This window comes from Strigops habroptila, chromosome 2, assembly GCF_004027225.2.
Source record: "Strigops habroptila isolate Jane chromosome 2, bStrHab1.2.pri, whole genome shotgun sequence".
In the NCBI taxonomy this organism is placed as follows: Eukaryota; Metazoa; Chordata; class Aves; order Psittaciformes; family Psittacidae; genus Strigops; species Strigops habroptila.
The window spans coordinates 12,484,986-12,501,212 of NC_044278.2; the positions used below are offsets into that span (position 1 = coordinate 12,484,986).

A 16,227-nucleotide genomic window follows, 5' to 3' on the forward strand; every position below is an offset into this window, starting at 1 on the left:
CTGGAACAACCTGAGTTACATGGAAAGTTTGTTATCGTGACAAAGCAAACTGATACAAGACTAATTTTTCCAGGGGCTTACGGGAATGTTGATAAATCAAATTTAACCGTGGTGATAGAGCACTGCACTGTTTCCTGAGACCAAGCATTTTCTTGTGTTTGGGGAATGATGATGATGTTCTGGTGTTCTAAGTAAAGTGGACATTTTCATTCCCATCCCAGGCATACATCTCCTTACTGGATATGTAAACTGGCTGCAAATGGCATGATTTGATCAGGAGAAAGCCAGAGGTGTTCTCCCAGCTGATGTGAATGGGGCTTGGGTCTTGTAAATGAATTGGGATAGCAGCTCTGTTCACATCATGGTATTGAAAGCTTTGTCTGGATTGCCTTGACCACAATACCTTCTTGCAGCAGCAGTATTGGTTGTAATTAACCTAACCTTGAATTGCAAGTTTGATTAGATAAGCAAGCTACAGTTCAACAGTTTGTCCTTCTCAGTACTTCATCAACTGCAGGTACCACAGGTCAAGCTTCTTCCTTGGTATTGACATGTGTCATCCTTGCAGATGTGACAGGAGCCAAAATATGATAGAACAAAAATTCAACCAAGTTCTCAAGCAAAGCTGCTATTAAACTTCAGCCAAGAGTTCAATTTACATTATTTCTTGTCTGAATTAACCTGCTCCTTTAAGTGAAGCATCAAGACATTCAGAGCATGCTGAATTTCAAGAAACTTCATACCAAGAAAGATAATGTGGTGCTTGAGAAGGGAACAAGATGAGTCTTGTAGTCTCTATGCACATTCTTTAAGGTAGCTTCAGAGAAATGGTTGCATTTGCCTTAAAACCAACAAAACTCGGTATGCGTGCCATAATGGGTGCTGCAAAAGGTGATGTTCTGATGGCACTGGGTGAATGTATGGGAGGAATGAGAATGGGGTTGAAGTGCCTTGCAAAGATGGTGTTCTGTTAGATCAGCTGCATCTGTGGCTACAGTAGTTCAGACAGTCTATAGCTGCATCCTCAAGGCACCGCTTAGCACTGGAAGGTAGCAGATGTCATTTGGTTTCCTTGATGGTTTAGCTCTGCTTTTGTTTGGGTCATAGCTACCAGTGATGAGCAGAAAATAATGAGGGGATGATAAAAACTTTCAAAAAGTGAGATAAGCAGCAGATTCCCACTAATAGATCTGAGAAACAGCTTGGAAAATATATTAAAGGAGCAACATTTTCTAGCACAGAGCAGCTAATACCCAAGGTAGTATTGAAGTATAGGTTTATCACTGCTGTTCAGCTTTGACACTTGAGGAGTCATGTTTCTTCAGTTTATTTTCCCATTTAAAATAGAGACTTACAAATGCTGAACTATATTACGGGCATATGAATTGTGAATTATTCCCACAGGAATTTGAGGATGAGTATTTGTACAAATGTTGTGAGTATTGGGGCTTTCTAGATGGACTAGCTAGGTCTGTTTAGACATCAGTGGAGAATTACAGGATAGATTGGATGGGTTGCAGGTAATGTAGCAACTTCTGTTTCGTTCTAGACTGGAGCTTATATTCATAAGTGCTGAAACACAGTCTCAAAGTGTGTAGTAATGAGCAGGTGAGAGTCTTCTGCCTCTTGCCCTCGCAGTAAAGAAACTTCATGTAACTTAACAGAGGAAAAAATGAAATTGCTGAGTAGACTTCTGATCCCTTTAGGCCCTAAGTTTAAAGCTTGTGTTAAAGAAAAGCAATAGGCTCTTGAAAATAAGCACAAATAATTGAAGACTTTGTACCAAACTGAAGACATGGTATGATTTGGATAGCCCTTGCTATCTGGAGGTCTTATGTAAAAAGCTGTCTATTCTCATTTCTCCTCCAGATGACCTCCTGGAGCTCCAAAATTCGTCAGTCTCCTTTCTGTGAGGTGACTGTTCACATCCTTCTCACTGGATGCTGCGTTCTCAAAAGGCAGCCAGTCACTCCTGTTTCTGAAACAAACAGGACCTGTCTTGTCTGCTCAGTTCCACCTTCTGTGAGGCATTAGATTCTCTTGAAAGGGTGCCAGAAGATTGTCATTTGTTGGCAATATGTAGCCCTTATCCTCCCACAGTTGTGGCTATAAGATGCCTATTTTTCATTCCGATACACATTGAAGCTATATTAGATTTGGAGCCTAAAAGATATGACTATTTTTGCCTTGGTTAATGTCTTCAGAAAGAATGGTTGCATCATTTTGTTGTCCATTTAAATTGCCCTGATGATCAATTCCTGTTGCTTTTCCTTGTGCCTCTTCTTGGCCTCGCTCAAGGAGACTGGTCTTGGGTTCCTGGGTCCTCGAGAAAGTGATGCTAAGAACTAAATCCCTGAAGCTCTTGGAGCAATTGTTGGAGCTGCTTGCTTGCTGAACCTGTGCCCAAAGCAGCACCACTGTTATCAGCCTTCTTAAGACTGATTGCAAGTGGGTTTGGGAAGGGAATCCTTCCAGTGCTTAGAAGGAAACAGCATTATCAGGCTGCTGATAAGGAACAGGCTTGGCTGGTTCTTTGCTAACTCCCAAGCTGCTGTCTTTCTCTAGGAAACAATTCCCATGCACCACTACTGCAGTTCTGTAGTAGTAGTAGTTGTAGTTCTGACAGTCTTGCTCTGGAGACTGCTTTGCCGAATATCGCTGTGGTTTCCTCTTGCTGGTTGGCAAAGAAGAAAACGTAACATGACCTTTGGCTGTAAGGGCATGCATTTCACCCGAGGTTGCTGTTACGGGGGGAACCCAAGGAGCCAGAACTGCATGCAGGGCTCTTCGTGGAAGATGAGCTAACTTTTTTTGTTCCACCTCCCCTCCAGAACTGTCAAGTAACCCATCTCTGGCTTCGATCCTCATCCCTGCTCATGCCCGGAACCAAGCAGCTGCTTCAACCCCTACAAACGCTACAGCGGCCTCAGGTGAGAACATGCAACCGCCTGCCTCCCTCCCCACCCTCGCTCCCCCTGCCCAGGCACCTTCCTGCTGCTGAGGCCCATGAGCTGCCTTGGCCTGCAGGGTGAACGGGGAGGAAGGACTCCTTCCAGCATCACCTGAAACTTGTCTTTGGTGGGTGGTCATTTGGGTGCTAGCAGTGGTCCCCAACCCAAATCCTAACCCAGGGCACTTAAACTCTGCATTCTACCTTATAGTTTGTTGGTCAAACTATAAGGTGAGTCTCGCTCAGACTTCCACTGTTAAAAAAATCACCTGTTGTGTTTTAGCAATCCTCCTGGGTTGGTTTGCACCTAAGTTCTGAGCTTTCAGCCGGTCTGGAATTAATACTGACTTGGAGCATGAGTTTGCGCTAGATGCCCAGGAAGAGAAGAAACAGCTAGCTCAGTACACATGGCCTCTGTGGAGCTCGGATGCCTTCCCCAACGGCATTAGCACTTAAAAGTCTAGTTAGGGTGTTCAGTCACTGTGCTCACTGCCTTGTCTAAGCAGCTGCAGTTGCTTCTTACCGGGTTTGCTTGTGTCATCTTTGGGTATGAGGCAGATGCTTTTTTGGCCAGCACTGAGGGAATTTCTTTCTTGCCTCTGTCACTCTCTCTCAAGTTGCTGTCAGAAACCTTATAAAAGCTCACTGTTGGCCTGTAGCCACTCCATATTGTATTCCGTTTCCAGTGAAAGCTTAAAAGCCTGCTAATATCAGTTTGGAGGCTCCCAAAGAAAATCCCAGGTGCTGCAGGATGTGGCAGAGGTGATTCAGTACACGGCAGCCTTCCTCTGAGTCAGCCCTGAGTCAGCACACCAGCCGGCTGTCTTGGGGATTGGGCAACCCAAGGCAGGCTGCAGAATGGGTGTGCTTCCCTACGTAGCTTGCGTGCACGTCAGTCCCATCTGAGAAGGGCTGTGACCCCATTTAGAGGTGCAGGACGCTTACTCAGTGTAAAATAGCTGATAAGCCCTAATTAAAAAGGTAATATTGAAACGTGCAGGAAAGCATTTGCAGGTTGGTGTGCTGGACAGTTACCTGATACCTGATGCGCTTGGTCCAGCCTGTGCTGTATGGAGAGCATTTTCATACTCCAGGACAGTCAGATGCACCCAGATGTGAAAGATGAGGCCTCCCTGAAAATGTAGGAGCAGTAGACAAAACATACAGCCTGTACAATCGTATGTCCTCTGAATTTAGGAGAAAGCAAAATCGCTATTTTCAAATTTGGTATGTTTATTTCATACACTTGGCAGTATTTTGCAAATAGTCATGTTCTCTGTTTCCCTTTTCTGTGCATCTGTTGCTCAACAAGTGAGAGAAAAAAAGCAGATAAAGTAGTTAAAGTGATTGAAAAACTGCAAAATACACACATGGGAAATTATTTCAAGCCCTTCTGAAAAATATTGTTTCACTTAATGTCCCCTTGATGACTTTTAAGGAGTTCTCTTTGCCAGGATACAAGTCTTGAGGAATTAATGGGGTTAAGAGATCTGTTTTCACCCCCCACTTTCCAAGAGTTCATGTGCGGGGGGAAATGCATTTAGGCTGAGTCCTAAACTGAGTCCTAAATGTGAAGTATACCCCAAAGAAAGAACAACGAAAACCCCCACCTTATTGATGTCAACATGTTTAAATCTTCTATTTGCAAGCACTGCAGCGAGTTGGGAACCTGTTATTCATAGTTCAAAACCCGTAAAAATACCCTTGCAGCTTGGAAAAGAAGTTGCAAAATTCAGTTCAATATTGGGCAACTTGCAGCTTTGTGTTTCTGCAGCACAGCTGGTTGGTTATTCACATGGGGTTCCCACAGCGGGCAGTGGGAATTCCATCGGAGCTGTGAATTTTAGGATTAGGTCCTGCCTGCAGTTATGTTAATCTGTTGTGCTTTGCATACTGATGCCACACTTAGCAAGAGATTTTCAAGTAAGGGGTCCCTTCTTTCCCTATAGCCCCTGCACATCCCAGAGCGGTAGATTTCTACTTCTTCAGTAAGTGCTAAAGCAGCATGGGAGCAGCAATCTCACCTAACCAAGGGCATCCTGATAGGCAGGAGACATTTCTGCAAAATGTGACTAAGCAGGACAAATTCAGAAACGACAATGGTGCTGATGGAGCAACAAGATGTAGCTCTCAAGGCAATTCAAAGGGCAAAGCAAGCTACATGTAACTGTAATTCACGTTATCAGTGTGTAACTTGCATCTCCCTCTAGCAAGCAGAGCTTATACTGAGGTCCAAGTTTTCACTCTTACAGTTGCCTACTCCATAAACTTGAGGCACAGGTGCACGTACATTGGAGTGCAGTGTACTAGTTCATCGCTGTAGATAATCCAGGTGGGTGGCTGTTACCTGCTTGCAGACAGTTACTCCGTTTCAGAGCTGTTGTGTTGGTTTGCAGCCAAGTCAGAATCTCTGCTTTTTGACAAGGTGTAAAGCACAGCTTTTTATCAGGCGCCAAGGCAGGGTCATAGTTACAGAATAACTTCAAAAGTGAGATCTGTTTGTCCCAAGTCTTGGTAGGCTTTGCCAGGACATTTAGCAGTGGTGTGGTACTAAGAGATGGGAAATAATGGCTTTTCAACATACCACATTAACGGGTTTCATCAAGGCAGCAGTACTAGCCCTTGTGCTAACCAATATGTTACACATCTGCATTTTTAAAACGTAGCAAAAACGAGTACATTTTGTTAACTGATAGTTTCACACTGGTAATTTCAACAGCCCAATGCAACAGTATTCCTGGGATCATGATCTTAAATGCAGGGGAATTGCTGTAGGTTTATTTTTAAGTGTTAAAATGTTTTTGTTGTAAATTTCCTCTTCTGTTGAGTGATAAAGCTGGATTTGCTGTACTAGCAGAACCTGGTTTTGCAGTGGTAGGATGAATCCTTGCTGCACCAGTGTTAGTAAATTTACCTGAAGGTTTTTGAGAAACATTAGTGGCATGTCTAAAGCAAAGCAGAGGAAAAGGAAGATGGGAGTTACTGGCCTCTGCTTGAAATGGTGTGCTTGCTTTCTGTGAATTATACTGGCCATTGATTAGAAATGCCAGCGCAGCTTTATCTGTGTGGGTGCTGGTTGATTAGCTGCTGGAGGATGGTTTCCTCGCTGTGCAGCCGCAGCATCTGCGAGAGGAGCATGCACACCAAGCCAAACGCATATCTGCCTGTGTGACTACGTGTTCTGCTCCCTGGGTCAGCCAGCAGCAGTAGTTACCTCTGTTAGTCGGCATTAAGTGGGGAAGAGTTTATTTGCCACCTGCAGGGGAGTTGCGCCAGCAGGGATGCTGGGGTCATCGTCGTGGGCATCCCACTGCGTTGATCCCTTGTAATCCCAAATGCGATAGTGTGCCTCAACTTTCAGCAACAAAGCAGATTAGAGCTAGTGTTACCTGCCAGTGTGTGCAGGTGAAAAAGGCCACAGTGCTCAGGAAAACAACATTTGGTGCATTTAGAGTATTCCCATTGAGGGAGTTTTGGGAAACTTTAATTCCTTAAGCAAAAGAGGGACAAGCTCAGGCACCAGCAAGCTCAGCACACGGATGAGTCCATGACAGTTGGAGGAGTAAAACTTGCATGTTTCAGGCTTTTATGTTCCAGTTTTGCTCTGGGCCTGGGATTTCTACATTCATAGGCAGGCACAGTAGGAAAACCAGGCTTTTCTCCTCCTCCTTCTCATGTTCTCAGCTGTCCTTTGAGAACTCCAAGGCTGGTGGTGGCTTTGTTTCTGTATCCTTGCAGAAGAGCAGCACAGTCCATCAGCATTACAGATCAAACAAGCTCATGCTCCCATTAGTGCTAATGGGCTTTCTCAGACTGAGCTGGCACCTCTGTCTCTCTTGAACTGTAGCCCCATCTTTCCGGGAGGTTTCTAAGGAGTAATCCTCCAAGAAAGCGGAGGCATTCCTCAGAGGGAAAAGCTCAATTGGAGGAGGTGCTCTACACTGATGAGAGATACTTTGCCCTCTGTTTGGAAGAACTTTTGGAGGTGGCTGACACTCAAGCCCTGATGTGGTTTCTTTGCCCGCACAGGCAGAGGTGACAAGACGATGAGGCTGCCCTGACCTCAAGCCACAGCCATCTGTCCCATACCAGGAAGCTCCTAGCTTTGCTCCCCAGCAGGGCTTCCGCAGTAGCACGGGCCACTGCTTTGCAAAGCAGATGTTCTCGCAGCACTGCTGGAGGCCTAGATTTTCTTCTCCAGTGCCCAAATACTGATGCCTCATGGTGAGGAGGAGTAAAGCAATGTCCAGAGACCCTCATACTTGAGTTGTGCTCCTTCCTCTGGCACCTCAGCAAAGAGCAAAAGTCTCTCTCTTGGTTCCCCAGGTGTCTTGTTGATGCAGAGTCAAAGAACAAGGTGGAATATCAAAATGCTGCATTTTCTTGCAGGTTTGGAGCCACTAAAGCCTTGAGCAGGCTCAGTGCTCTGTCCCAGCCCAGGTGGGCTTCTATAAGTTGTTGTGAAAAGCCCCATGTAAATGGTCTTGGGCTGCCTCACCTGGTTTATTTCCTTTTTAACATGTGGCCTATATATTTCTCAGCAACTCCCCCGTTAGTGATGATAGAGAAGGAGCATATGTTACATACCTTACATGAAGTAGCTCCATCCCCTCCTCTTTTTTCTTTATCTCTGCTCAGTAGCAATGATGATAACGATTTCAGCCTCTGCTGTCTTCAAGAAGAGGAGATCAAAAGGCACATTTCATTTCAGCAAACGGAATAAAAGCACTTTCCGTACACACACAGAAATCCTCTGCCAGCAGTACAGACTCCAGCTGGACTGCTCGCATCAGGCATGGCAGATGTTGCATTAACTGGACCTTATCCATACCTGAAAATTAATCTAGAACAGGCACAGCGAGAGTTTGAAGTGTGGTAACTATTAGCTGTCTGGCTGGGTCACTTTTGATTTCCATGGTCATCGTTGGTCTGCATGCATATGGGATTTGGGTATTACTCCTTCAGGGAAATTCTCCACATAGGAGGGCGTCTCTCGTGTGCAAGGCTGGCTTTCCAAATAACACTGGCACTGTTGTCACACTGCCTTGGTGCTTTAACTGCGTGAGCTGATTTTTATCATGGTGGTCGTTCCTTCATGAGGGAGGGTTTGCAATACATTTGGGATGAGAGGAAAGGGAACGGGAAACTCCCAGAGCATCGTCTGGCATCCTCTGCCCCCAGGAGGATTTCCCTTTCTTCCCACACGCTCCTCGCAGCATTTCCTTTTCAAATAGGCATCGTCCTCTCTTCCCACTTGCCCCTTGTATTCCTGGATGCTGCTGTTTGTTTGATTTCCTATTGTCGTTGCCGTGGTCTATGTGTGTTACTTAATTTGTCACTCAGCAAGTGCTGCCCATCTCTAGACTCTCATTCATTCCATTGCCTTTGCTCATGGCTGCGCTTCCAGCTACGGCCAGGTCAGTGTGGCAAGAGAGGAGAGGGTTTCGATAGCAGGTGGTGCTGGAGCATTGCCTGGCTGCATTGCCTCACGAGCTCTTCTGTGCTGGAGAAGTATCACTGCACCCCCACTGCCCACCAGCTGTGTTTTGTCACGTCTGCTATTTATGCCAGTCAGACTGTCCGTCAGTCTGAGGTCACTAAACCTGTTCTTCCTTTTTGTCATGTCTTTTCATACGCACTGTTTGCCCAGCCTGCCCTCCTCTGCACTAAGACAATAAGTCTTGGCCCTTTTTTTCCCCTGGTGCAGTATGGGTGGCTTTGCAGTTAACCTTACTTAAAATAAGCTGGAGAAATGCGTGACGGTCTCTTGCAGAAAGCCTCTCTTAATATCTTTTTCGCATCTATTTGTCATGTTGAGTATTTTATGTGTTTAACCTTTCGTCCACTTACCTTTTTGTGACCGCACTGATTAGATCCTGTGTAGAGTGGTTTAAGGTGAAGTTGGTGCATTTTTTTTCCTTTCACATACCAAGAACACTTTTTTTTAGAGAAAATACCTGATGCACGTGGCCTGTGAAAACACAGTTACAGTGAATTTCCTTTTGGTATCTCTTGGCAAACCCTGTGCTTTATTGAGATGCACTTTGACATGTGTCCCTGTGACTTGTTTCTCTGTGGAGCACTGTCACTCCCAGAGAAGAGGAGGTGTTAGAGACCATTTACTGCAGAGAGCTGATCCTCTAACAGTGTCATTTGCTTGTGTAAACCTCCGTACTGGCTTCAGGCCTTGATGTTAATCTGCTTCAGCAGTTCGGAGGGTGGCAGGTCCGACTTTGGTTGAGCAACATGGAATAAAGCAGTACACTTGAAAGAAGTTTTCTGAGGCAACAAGTGCATGGATCGCACACGAACATGCAAGCTGTTTCTGCCGGGGAAGCAGGCTTGTAGCTTTCATTGTCTGCACTCATTCACACCCTTTCCGGGCAGCTTTGTCACAAGAAGGCCCGACAGTAGAGCATCAGCACCACAAGTGAAACCTTGTGGTGGCCACGGGTACTCGATGTGTTAGTTTTGGTGATGCAAGCGTGCCTTGTCATGCACTTGGAGTTACTGGAAAGTAACGTGGGCAATGTTACCTCCTACAAAGCCTGCCAGAGCCCAGCGGGGTGTTTGCATGCGGGCCTGCACCCCTCAGCCCTTGAGGTCGCCTTTGTCCAGCTTGAAGGCCACCTTCCCACCCTCTCCCCAGACCGAACCGTGCCACCCGCACCCCCTGAAGCCAGGAGAGCACCCTAACCAAAGAGCGGGCGTTGTGGGATTCGCTGTGCGGAATGTCGTGGCTGTTGTTTCCAGATGTGTCTGTATTTTGGAGGTAATACTGCTTGTTTTTTTTCTCTCTTCCCTTCCTCTCGCCTGTCGTTTTGCAGATGTTAACGCAGGAGAACGAGTTCAGACCAATAGTGTAGCTACAGCATCAGCCTCCAACTCCACCTGAACCAGTACCAAGCAGCCAGCTGCACAGGAAAAAAAATCACCAGTAATTTGAGTCTTGCTCAGCAACACTGGTCACATTTGGAAAGAAAATTAAAAAGAGGAGAAAAAAAAAAAAAACCCAAAAAAAAAAAAAAAAAAGAAAACAAAACAAAAAAAAAAAAAGAACAACCAACCAACCAACCTGTTCATTTTAGTGTTCAATTTTTTATTATTATTATTGTTGTTCTTATTTAACCTTGTAAAATATCTATAAATACAAACCAGTTTCATTGTATTCTCACTCTGCAGGGTGTCCGGGGCAGGGGACTAGGTGGGGGGGGAGGAGGGAAAGCGGAGCAATACAACACACCAGTGTCTCTCCCCTCGACAATCTCTTCATGTTGGAAGTTTGCTGTTGTGTACTTCAGAACCAGGACTCTTGCCTCATGCCCTCTCCCACAACAGAAAGAAGGAAAAAAAGGAAAAAAAAAACCAAAACCAAGAAAGAAAAAAAAAAAAAACAAACCCAAACCTCATTCTCTGCTGAAATTCTTTTTTTTTTTCTTTTTTTTTTTCTTTTTTTTTAACCTCTTTTTTTATTTTCTTTTTAAGTGAAGTTTCGGACTTTGATGTAGTTGCACAGCTTGAATTTGGTCGGGAGCTTAGCAGGGGTCATGCAACAGAGCTCAGCGTTTCGTGTCAGCGAATCCATATCCCAGGTTGTCTGAAGAACTGCCCCGGCTCGGGATGGGGAGCGGGCAACGTGGTAGGAAAATAGGTTGCCATGGGGGGGGGGGGAGGGGGGAGGGTTTGCCGTGTATCAAAGGCTTGACCCGCTAGTGGAAGCCTTTCATTGTAAAAACCAGTGCTAGCGATGAAGAAACCTGCAGCTTCAGTAAGGGAAAAGTCTTACCCCAGTGGGTTCTATATAATATAATACACACACATGCACGACCGCAGCCCGATAGCTTTTGGAAGCAGCTCCTTTGCCCCGCCGGAGCTCCTGCCCCGTGGCCGGTGCCGGCGCCCAGTCAGCTCCCGTCTTCAGCAGAGAAGAGCGGACGAACAAAACCCTCGGCCCAGCCGGGGATGTTTAAGGGACTTTTTGGGAAGTGGCCGCTGTGAAAGCGGGTTTGGTTTCGGGGTTTATTTCATTTCCTCTTCTTTTCTCCCCCACTTTTCCCCGGCTCTCGGTTTGAACAGGCTGCCCTTTCCCAAGGTGCGTACAGGAGAAGGACACCAGGGTTTATAATGTGAACTGTTAACAGTCTACTGGTTTATTTTGTAATACTTTCCTTTTTTTAACTGCAGTTTTAACTCGCAGGATGCCACATTCTCCGATAGTTCTGATTTTAAATCCACAGCTAGAATCTGTATTTAATTTCATCTTTTTTAACCTCTTGCTTCTTTTATTTTTTTGTTTTTGATCTCTATTTATTGATGCGTGTTGCCACGTTGCCATTATGGTTTTACATTGGGTAGAATATTAAAATACACATCCGAGTGCTCTCGACAGTAATATGTACCTGCTGACTTGTAGGAAAGCTGGCTATATATGAGTGTGTGTGTATATATATTATATAAATATATACATGTATACATAGATACAATACTGCTTTTTTTATTTTGTCTACGATCTCGAAACAGTCTGCCCGGAGCGCGAGGTGAATGCTTGTTCTAGTCCATCTGTTCAGGGCCCGGGTTTCCTCCCTGCGGCGGCGCGTGGCGCGAGCATCCACGTCTCTCTTCCTGAAGTCAAAGCAATATTCCTCGGGAAAGGGTCAGGTGAGCGGCCGGACGCAGCCGCGGCGTGGAAACGGGACTTGCGGAGACCTGAGCTTGTCGTAGGCTTGCGGTGGGTGTCCGCTCCGGCCTTACCCCCCTTCAGAGGAGCTGTAGTCCGTCACCTCTGGTGCTTAGCGAGCTGTTCCATCCCACCCGGGCATCTCTTGAGGCAAGCGGTTGCTTTTTGGGAGCACGGGGAGCGTTGCGCGGCCCCGGGGTAGGCGGCAGTAGCGGCTTCGGCGCGCTCGGCCGCGGCAGCAGCAGGGCTTTTGCTCACGAGCTTGGTGCGTTTCTTGGACTTTTTTACACTGTTGATGTGGGATTTGTTTTGTGGTCACTCGTAGCAGCCCTGGAGCTGGGAACAGGCCTGCCCTCTCCCCCCGCCCGGCACGCAGCGCGGTTCCGGGGAGGCAGGAGCTGTTTGAAGAGGTGAGTGACCACCTACATGTTATGTTTGCTGTCGGGCACACACACGCACACACACACATGAAAAAAAAGGGGGTTTTAAAGCTCTTTAGCTGTTGTTAAATCCCAGCTGGCTGCATAGGAAAGCACACCCACATTTAGAAACAGGCAGCTTTCCAAATCCTTCCCTGCAACCGAAGAGGAAGGGCTGAAGAGCATCTGAACGCGGGAGCTCGGCTAGTCAGTGTCCCAGAAGGTAAGTGGAAGGGCTTGGCTGACCCAGTGATCCAGATAGATGCGGGAGACTCCAAAAGCAGGGCAGCAGCGGGGGACGGATCCGCTGTGTAGGCAACACTGCTGAGGCATTGGCCGCAGGCGCTGTCATTTGGAGGTAGTGAATTACACAGCGTTTAAAAACAGTAATAAAAATAATGGAGAGAAGCTGCTGCTTGTGCCAGGAAATGGGGCTGCTCTTCCCTTCCCTTTAGCCTTCGGGTTGAAGGCTGGAGAAGGGGAGCGCAGAGCTTTCCTCTCTGGTTTGGTGACTCTGCCGGTGTCTGTGTGTGTCGTGTGCGTGCGTGTGTTAGGCTGGGGAGGGTCAGGGGTGCCCCTCTGGTTTGATTTCTTCTTTTCAAGGATCATGGCAGGATCACACACTCTTTTATACATGTCAGATCCAGGTCTTTGAACAACCTTTTTTTGTAAATAATGAGAAAGAAAAAGAAAAAAAAAAAAAATAGGAAAAAAGAAAAAAAAAAGGAAAAAAAAACCAACAACAAAAAAATCCCCCGAAAGCTCCTCACCAAATTCAAGCGTGTACATTCGTACTCTTGGTTGTTGTTTGAGTTTTGAGTTTTATTGTTTTGTATGTAAATATGTGGACCCAGGAACTGTTATTAATGAGCAAAAAGTTACCGTTCAGGGCAGTGATTCTGTTTAATAATCAGACAAAATGTAGACGAGCTTTTTAAAGCCATATAGTTTTAACTCTGTACAGTAGGTACCGGCCTGTATTATTGTAACAATAACTCTAGCGATGTATAGTGTATCTATATAGTTTGGAGTGCCTTCGCTTCCATGATTTTTTGAATTTTATTTCCCTTTTTTTCCCTCCCCCTCCCCCCCTTTATTAATGATGTCTCTCCCCTTCCTCCCTCCCCAAACCCGCATCTTTGCTCCCCCCTCTGCTTTCTAACTCTTTGAGTGCTGTAAGGTTTCGGTGATACCCTGATCAGTAGCGGAACGAGAGGAAACCGTCTCCACCATCATCCATTTCATGGGAGCCGTGGCTTTGGGGATGTCTCCAAGTTGCCCACCCTGCCCTCTCCTCCTCCCGCTAGCAGCCACCGCTTCCGTTCGGACACTTGCCCCAGAGCTCATTTAGACTTTGCTCATTGATCCCCCCCCAGTTCTGCACCCGGGGCTCATCCGGGCGGCAGCAGCTTCCAGGAGGCTCGGCCTTCCCACCCTCCCTGCGGCTGTGCCGGGGGCAGCGGCCGGGCCCCCAGCGAGGGAACCCCCTTCATCCCGCAGGGATGCTCCGCTCGGAGCCCCTCAGCCGCAGCGGGAGCGGGGGCATCGCTGTAGGAGACTGTGGTGGTTTCTTCTGCCCAGGGGCACTTTGTGTTCCCTTCCTTCTCCTTGTTTTCCTGCCCCCCCCCCCACCCCTCCCCAAAGTCACTTTTTGTTTTCTTGAGATAAGTTTAACATGACTCTTGATTTCTTGTGCCCAGCACGAAGGCCTTGTTTCTAAAACTAGTTTGCTTGTGTTTTACTACCTTGTTAGTATTCCACATAAGATTGTCTTGAATGGGAAAACACTTAACTCTTTACCAAACCAAAGGTTGCTGTTTTATTTCGAAGCATCTCGTGTTCATTCCAGTGAAGCAGAGGCTGCACTTTCTTTCTGGTGACACGAAGGTCAGTGATGCCAAGCTGTTGGTGACAGTCTGCTCAGAGCTGTCCCTCTCTTCTGTTACTCTCTTTCGGGCTTGTTTTTTAACCCAGTCTGGTCTTGATCTGCCCTTTACATCAGCCTTGCTGTGGCGTGGGTCTCTGAGCCGGACTCGATCGCAGTCCGTCTGCCCCAGTGGACGCCTGATCGAGACGCTGGTGTTCTTTAATCTTACATTTACCTACCTTGCTAGGGAAAGGAAAAAAACAAAAGACCTTCAAAAGAAAATTGGCTGGTAGAAGATCCCCAACACTTTGTCCTCTTATTTCGAAGCCAAGCTTTAGCTAAAATAACGGCAGGCGCCTGTAACTTGCAACTTAAAGTTCCCCACCCCTGGTTTTCAGTACTTGGAAAAGTAGAATCCAAGCAGCCTGTCAGACTCGTGCTCCTGTACTGGGAACCTCAGCCACCGCAGAGGAAAAGGAAAAGCCGATGAGGAAAAGCACAGTAGGGTGTTCGGTCCGGGCTCTGCCCCTGGGGCACTGCCAGCGCATACCCCGGGGTGGCCGCTCACTTCCACGGGGCTCTCGGCCGGTTCTGGTCGTAGTTGGCTTCGTTTTGCAACCCCGCAATAACAGCAAAACGGACAGGAAAGGAAAACAGTACCTAAGGGGTTAGCTCGAGAAAAGTAGCTTCCTTGTGTTGGTCTTTCTCCATTTATTTTTAATATATATATATAAAAAATATATTTATATATATATAATTTGCTTGCCTGTAAAATTTGCGTTCATTCATGTGTTGCTGATGGATCACTTGGGCCTGTACACACCAATTAGCGTGACCACTTCCATCTTAAAAAAACGGAAATCTAAAAAAAAAAATATATATATATATTAAGGACTGTGGGTTGTATACAAACTATTGCATACACTTGTGCAAATCTGTCTTGATTTAAAGGAGAAGCAAAACCTGTATAACATTATTACTACTTGAATGCCTCTGTGACTGATTTTATTTTATTTCTTTTTTTTTCTTTTTTTTTCTTTTTTTTTTTTTCATTTGAAATATAAACTTTTTTTGTGGAAAGTATGCTCAATGTTTTATTATTTCCCCTGCCCCACTCCCCCTTGTAAATACGTTTTGTTCTGTGTGACTCGGTTCGGAACTAGTTACCTGGTACTGTAATTTGCATTAAATAAAACGTAGGTTAGCCTGGAAATGAAATTTAAAAAATACCAAGTGTGTGGTCTTTATTTCAAAACAATTGCCCCTTTCTTTCCTCCTCCTCCTTCCCTTCTTTCCCTTCTCCTCGCCCTCACGCCTCTTTCCACTCCGCAAGAATTAGGTGGACATGAATCTTTGTAATGATAATGAAAAGGAAAAACCACAAGAAATAAGCATGTTTTCTTAACTGAGCTGTGTTATTCCATGCTGGTTTTCAAGAGATGCCAGCTTGTCTCTGATACCGTTTGATTTGATGGAGAGAGGAACCCTGGGACACAAATAACTTCAAATTAAAACCAACCAATCTTCCTTCCCCGTCCACCTATAGATACGAACTTAAGAACCTGTGTAAAGCGCTGGCTTTGAATCCTGCACTCATGGTTGTTTGGGTTTGGTTTTCTTTTTCTCATTTGATCCCATTAGTAATGTTCTTTGGTGGTGATCTGTAAAGTTTGTCGAGACCACGTCCAGTGGACCGTTCCTCCAGCAAATCAGCAGTAGCTCTCTCTGGGTTGGGTTTCCGGTACTGGATGATGTGTGTGTTCAACATGACGTGTCTATTAGCGCAAAAGATAAAACAAACCTCCTTGTTCTGGGCTGTGTGACCCGGCCGGGGCCGCTCTGTCGCTATCCTAAAGGCTAGATGCGAGGTCATGTGACTGCTGCTTCAATAAAAACAGATTTATATTGCAGAGAGCCTCCTCCTGGTTTGTTCCCGTGCCCGACACGCGCTTCCCCGTGACACCCCCTGCGGCACCGCGCTCCCGGCTGGAGAGGTGGGAGCAGGGTGGGAAGGGGGGTCCCGGCCGTGCCCGGGGCTGGAGCGTGCTGCTGGGGCATGGGGAGAGCCACCTGCAAACGGCACCGAGAGGAGAGCTTGGTGTGGTGGCAGTGCTGCCTGCACCCAGGCAAAGCTGCGCCCCCCAGAGCAGATGCCAGCCCCGACTCACCCATGGGGGCACGGGTCTGGGTTTGTTCAGCCTCCACCACTCTGGCCTGCACTGGGTTACCTGGGCGAGGGGACCAGGGACCTGAGCGCAGCCTGGCAGCACCAGAAGCAGCACTGCCATCGCTTCACTTACAGCAGTCCCACGAC

At 46.6% G+C, this 16,227-nt stretch overlaps 1 protein-coding gene across 2 annotated transcripts in view; it reads left to right on the forward strand.

Moving 5' to 3' along the window:
• GSK3B (glycogen synthase kinase 3 beta) overlaps positions 1–15,823 on the forward strand; it is a 152,169-nt gene extending 136,346 nt beyond the window's left edge. For both annotated transcript variants that reach the window (XM_030471669.1, XM_030471670.1), the window contains 2 exons: positions 2,832–2,930; positions 9,778–15,823. In XM_030471669.1, the coding sequence (XP_030327529.1) occupies positions 2,832–2,930; positions 9,778–9,845 (167 nt within the window). In that variant the 3' untranslated portion in view covers positions 9,846–15,823. The remainder of the gene's footprint in view (positions 1–2,831; positions 2,931–9,777) is intronic.
• Positions 15,824–16,227: the final 404 nt, after the last annotated feature.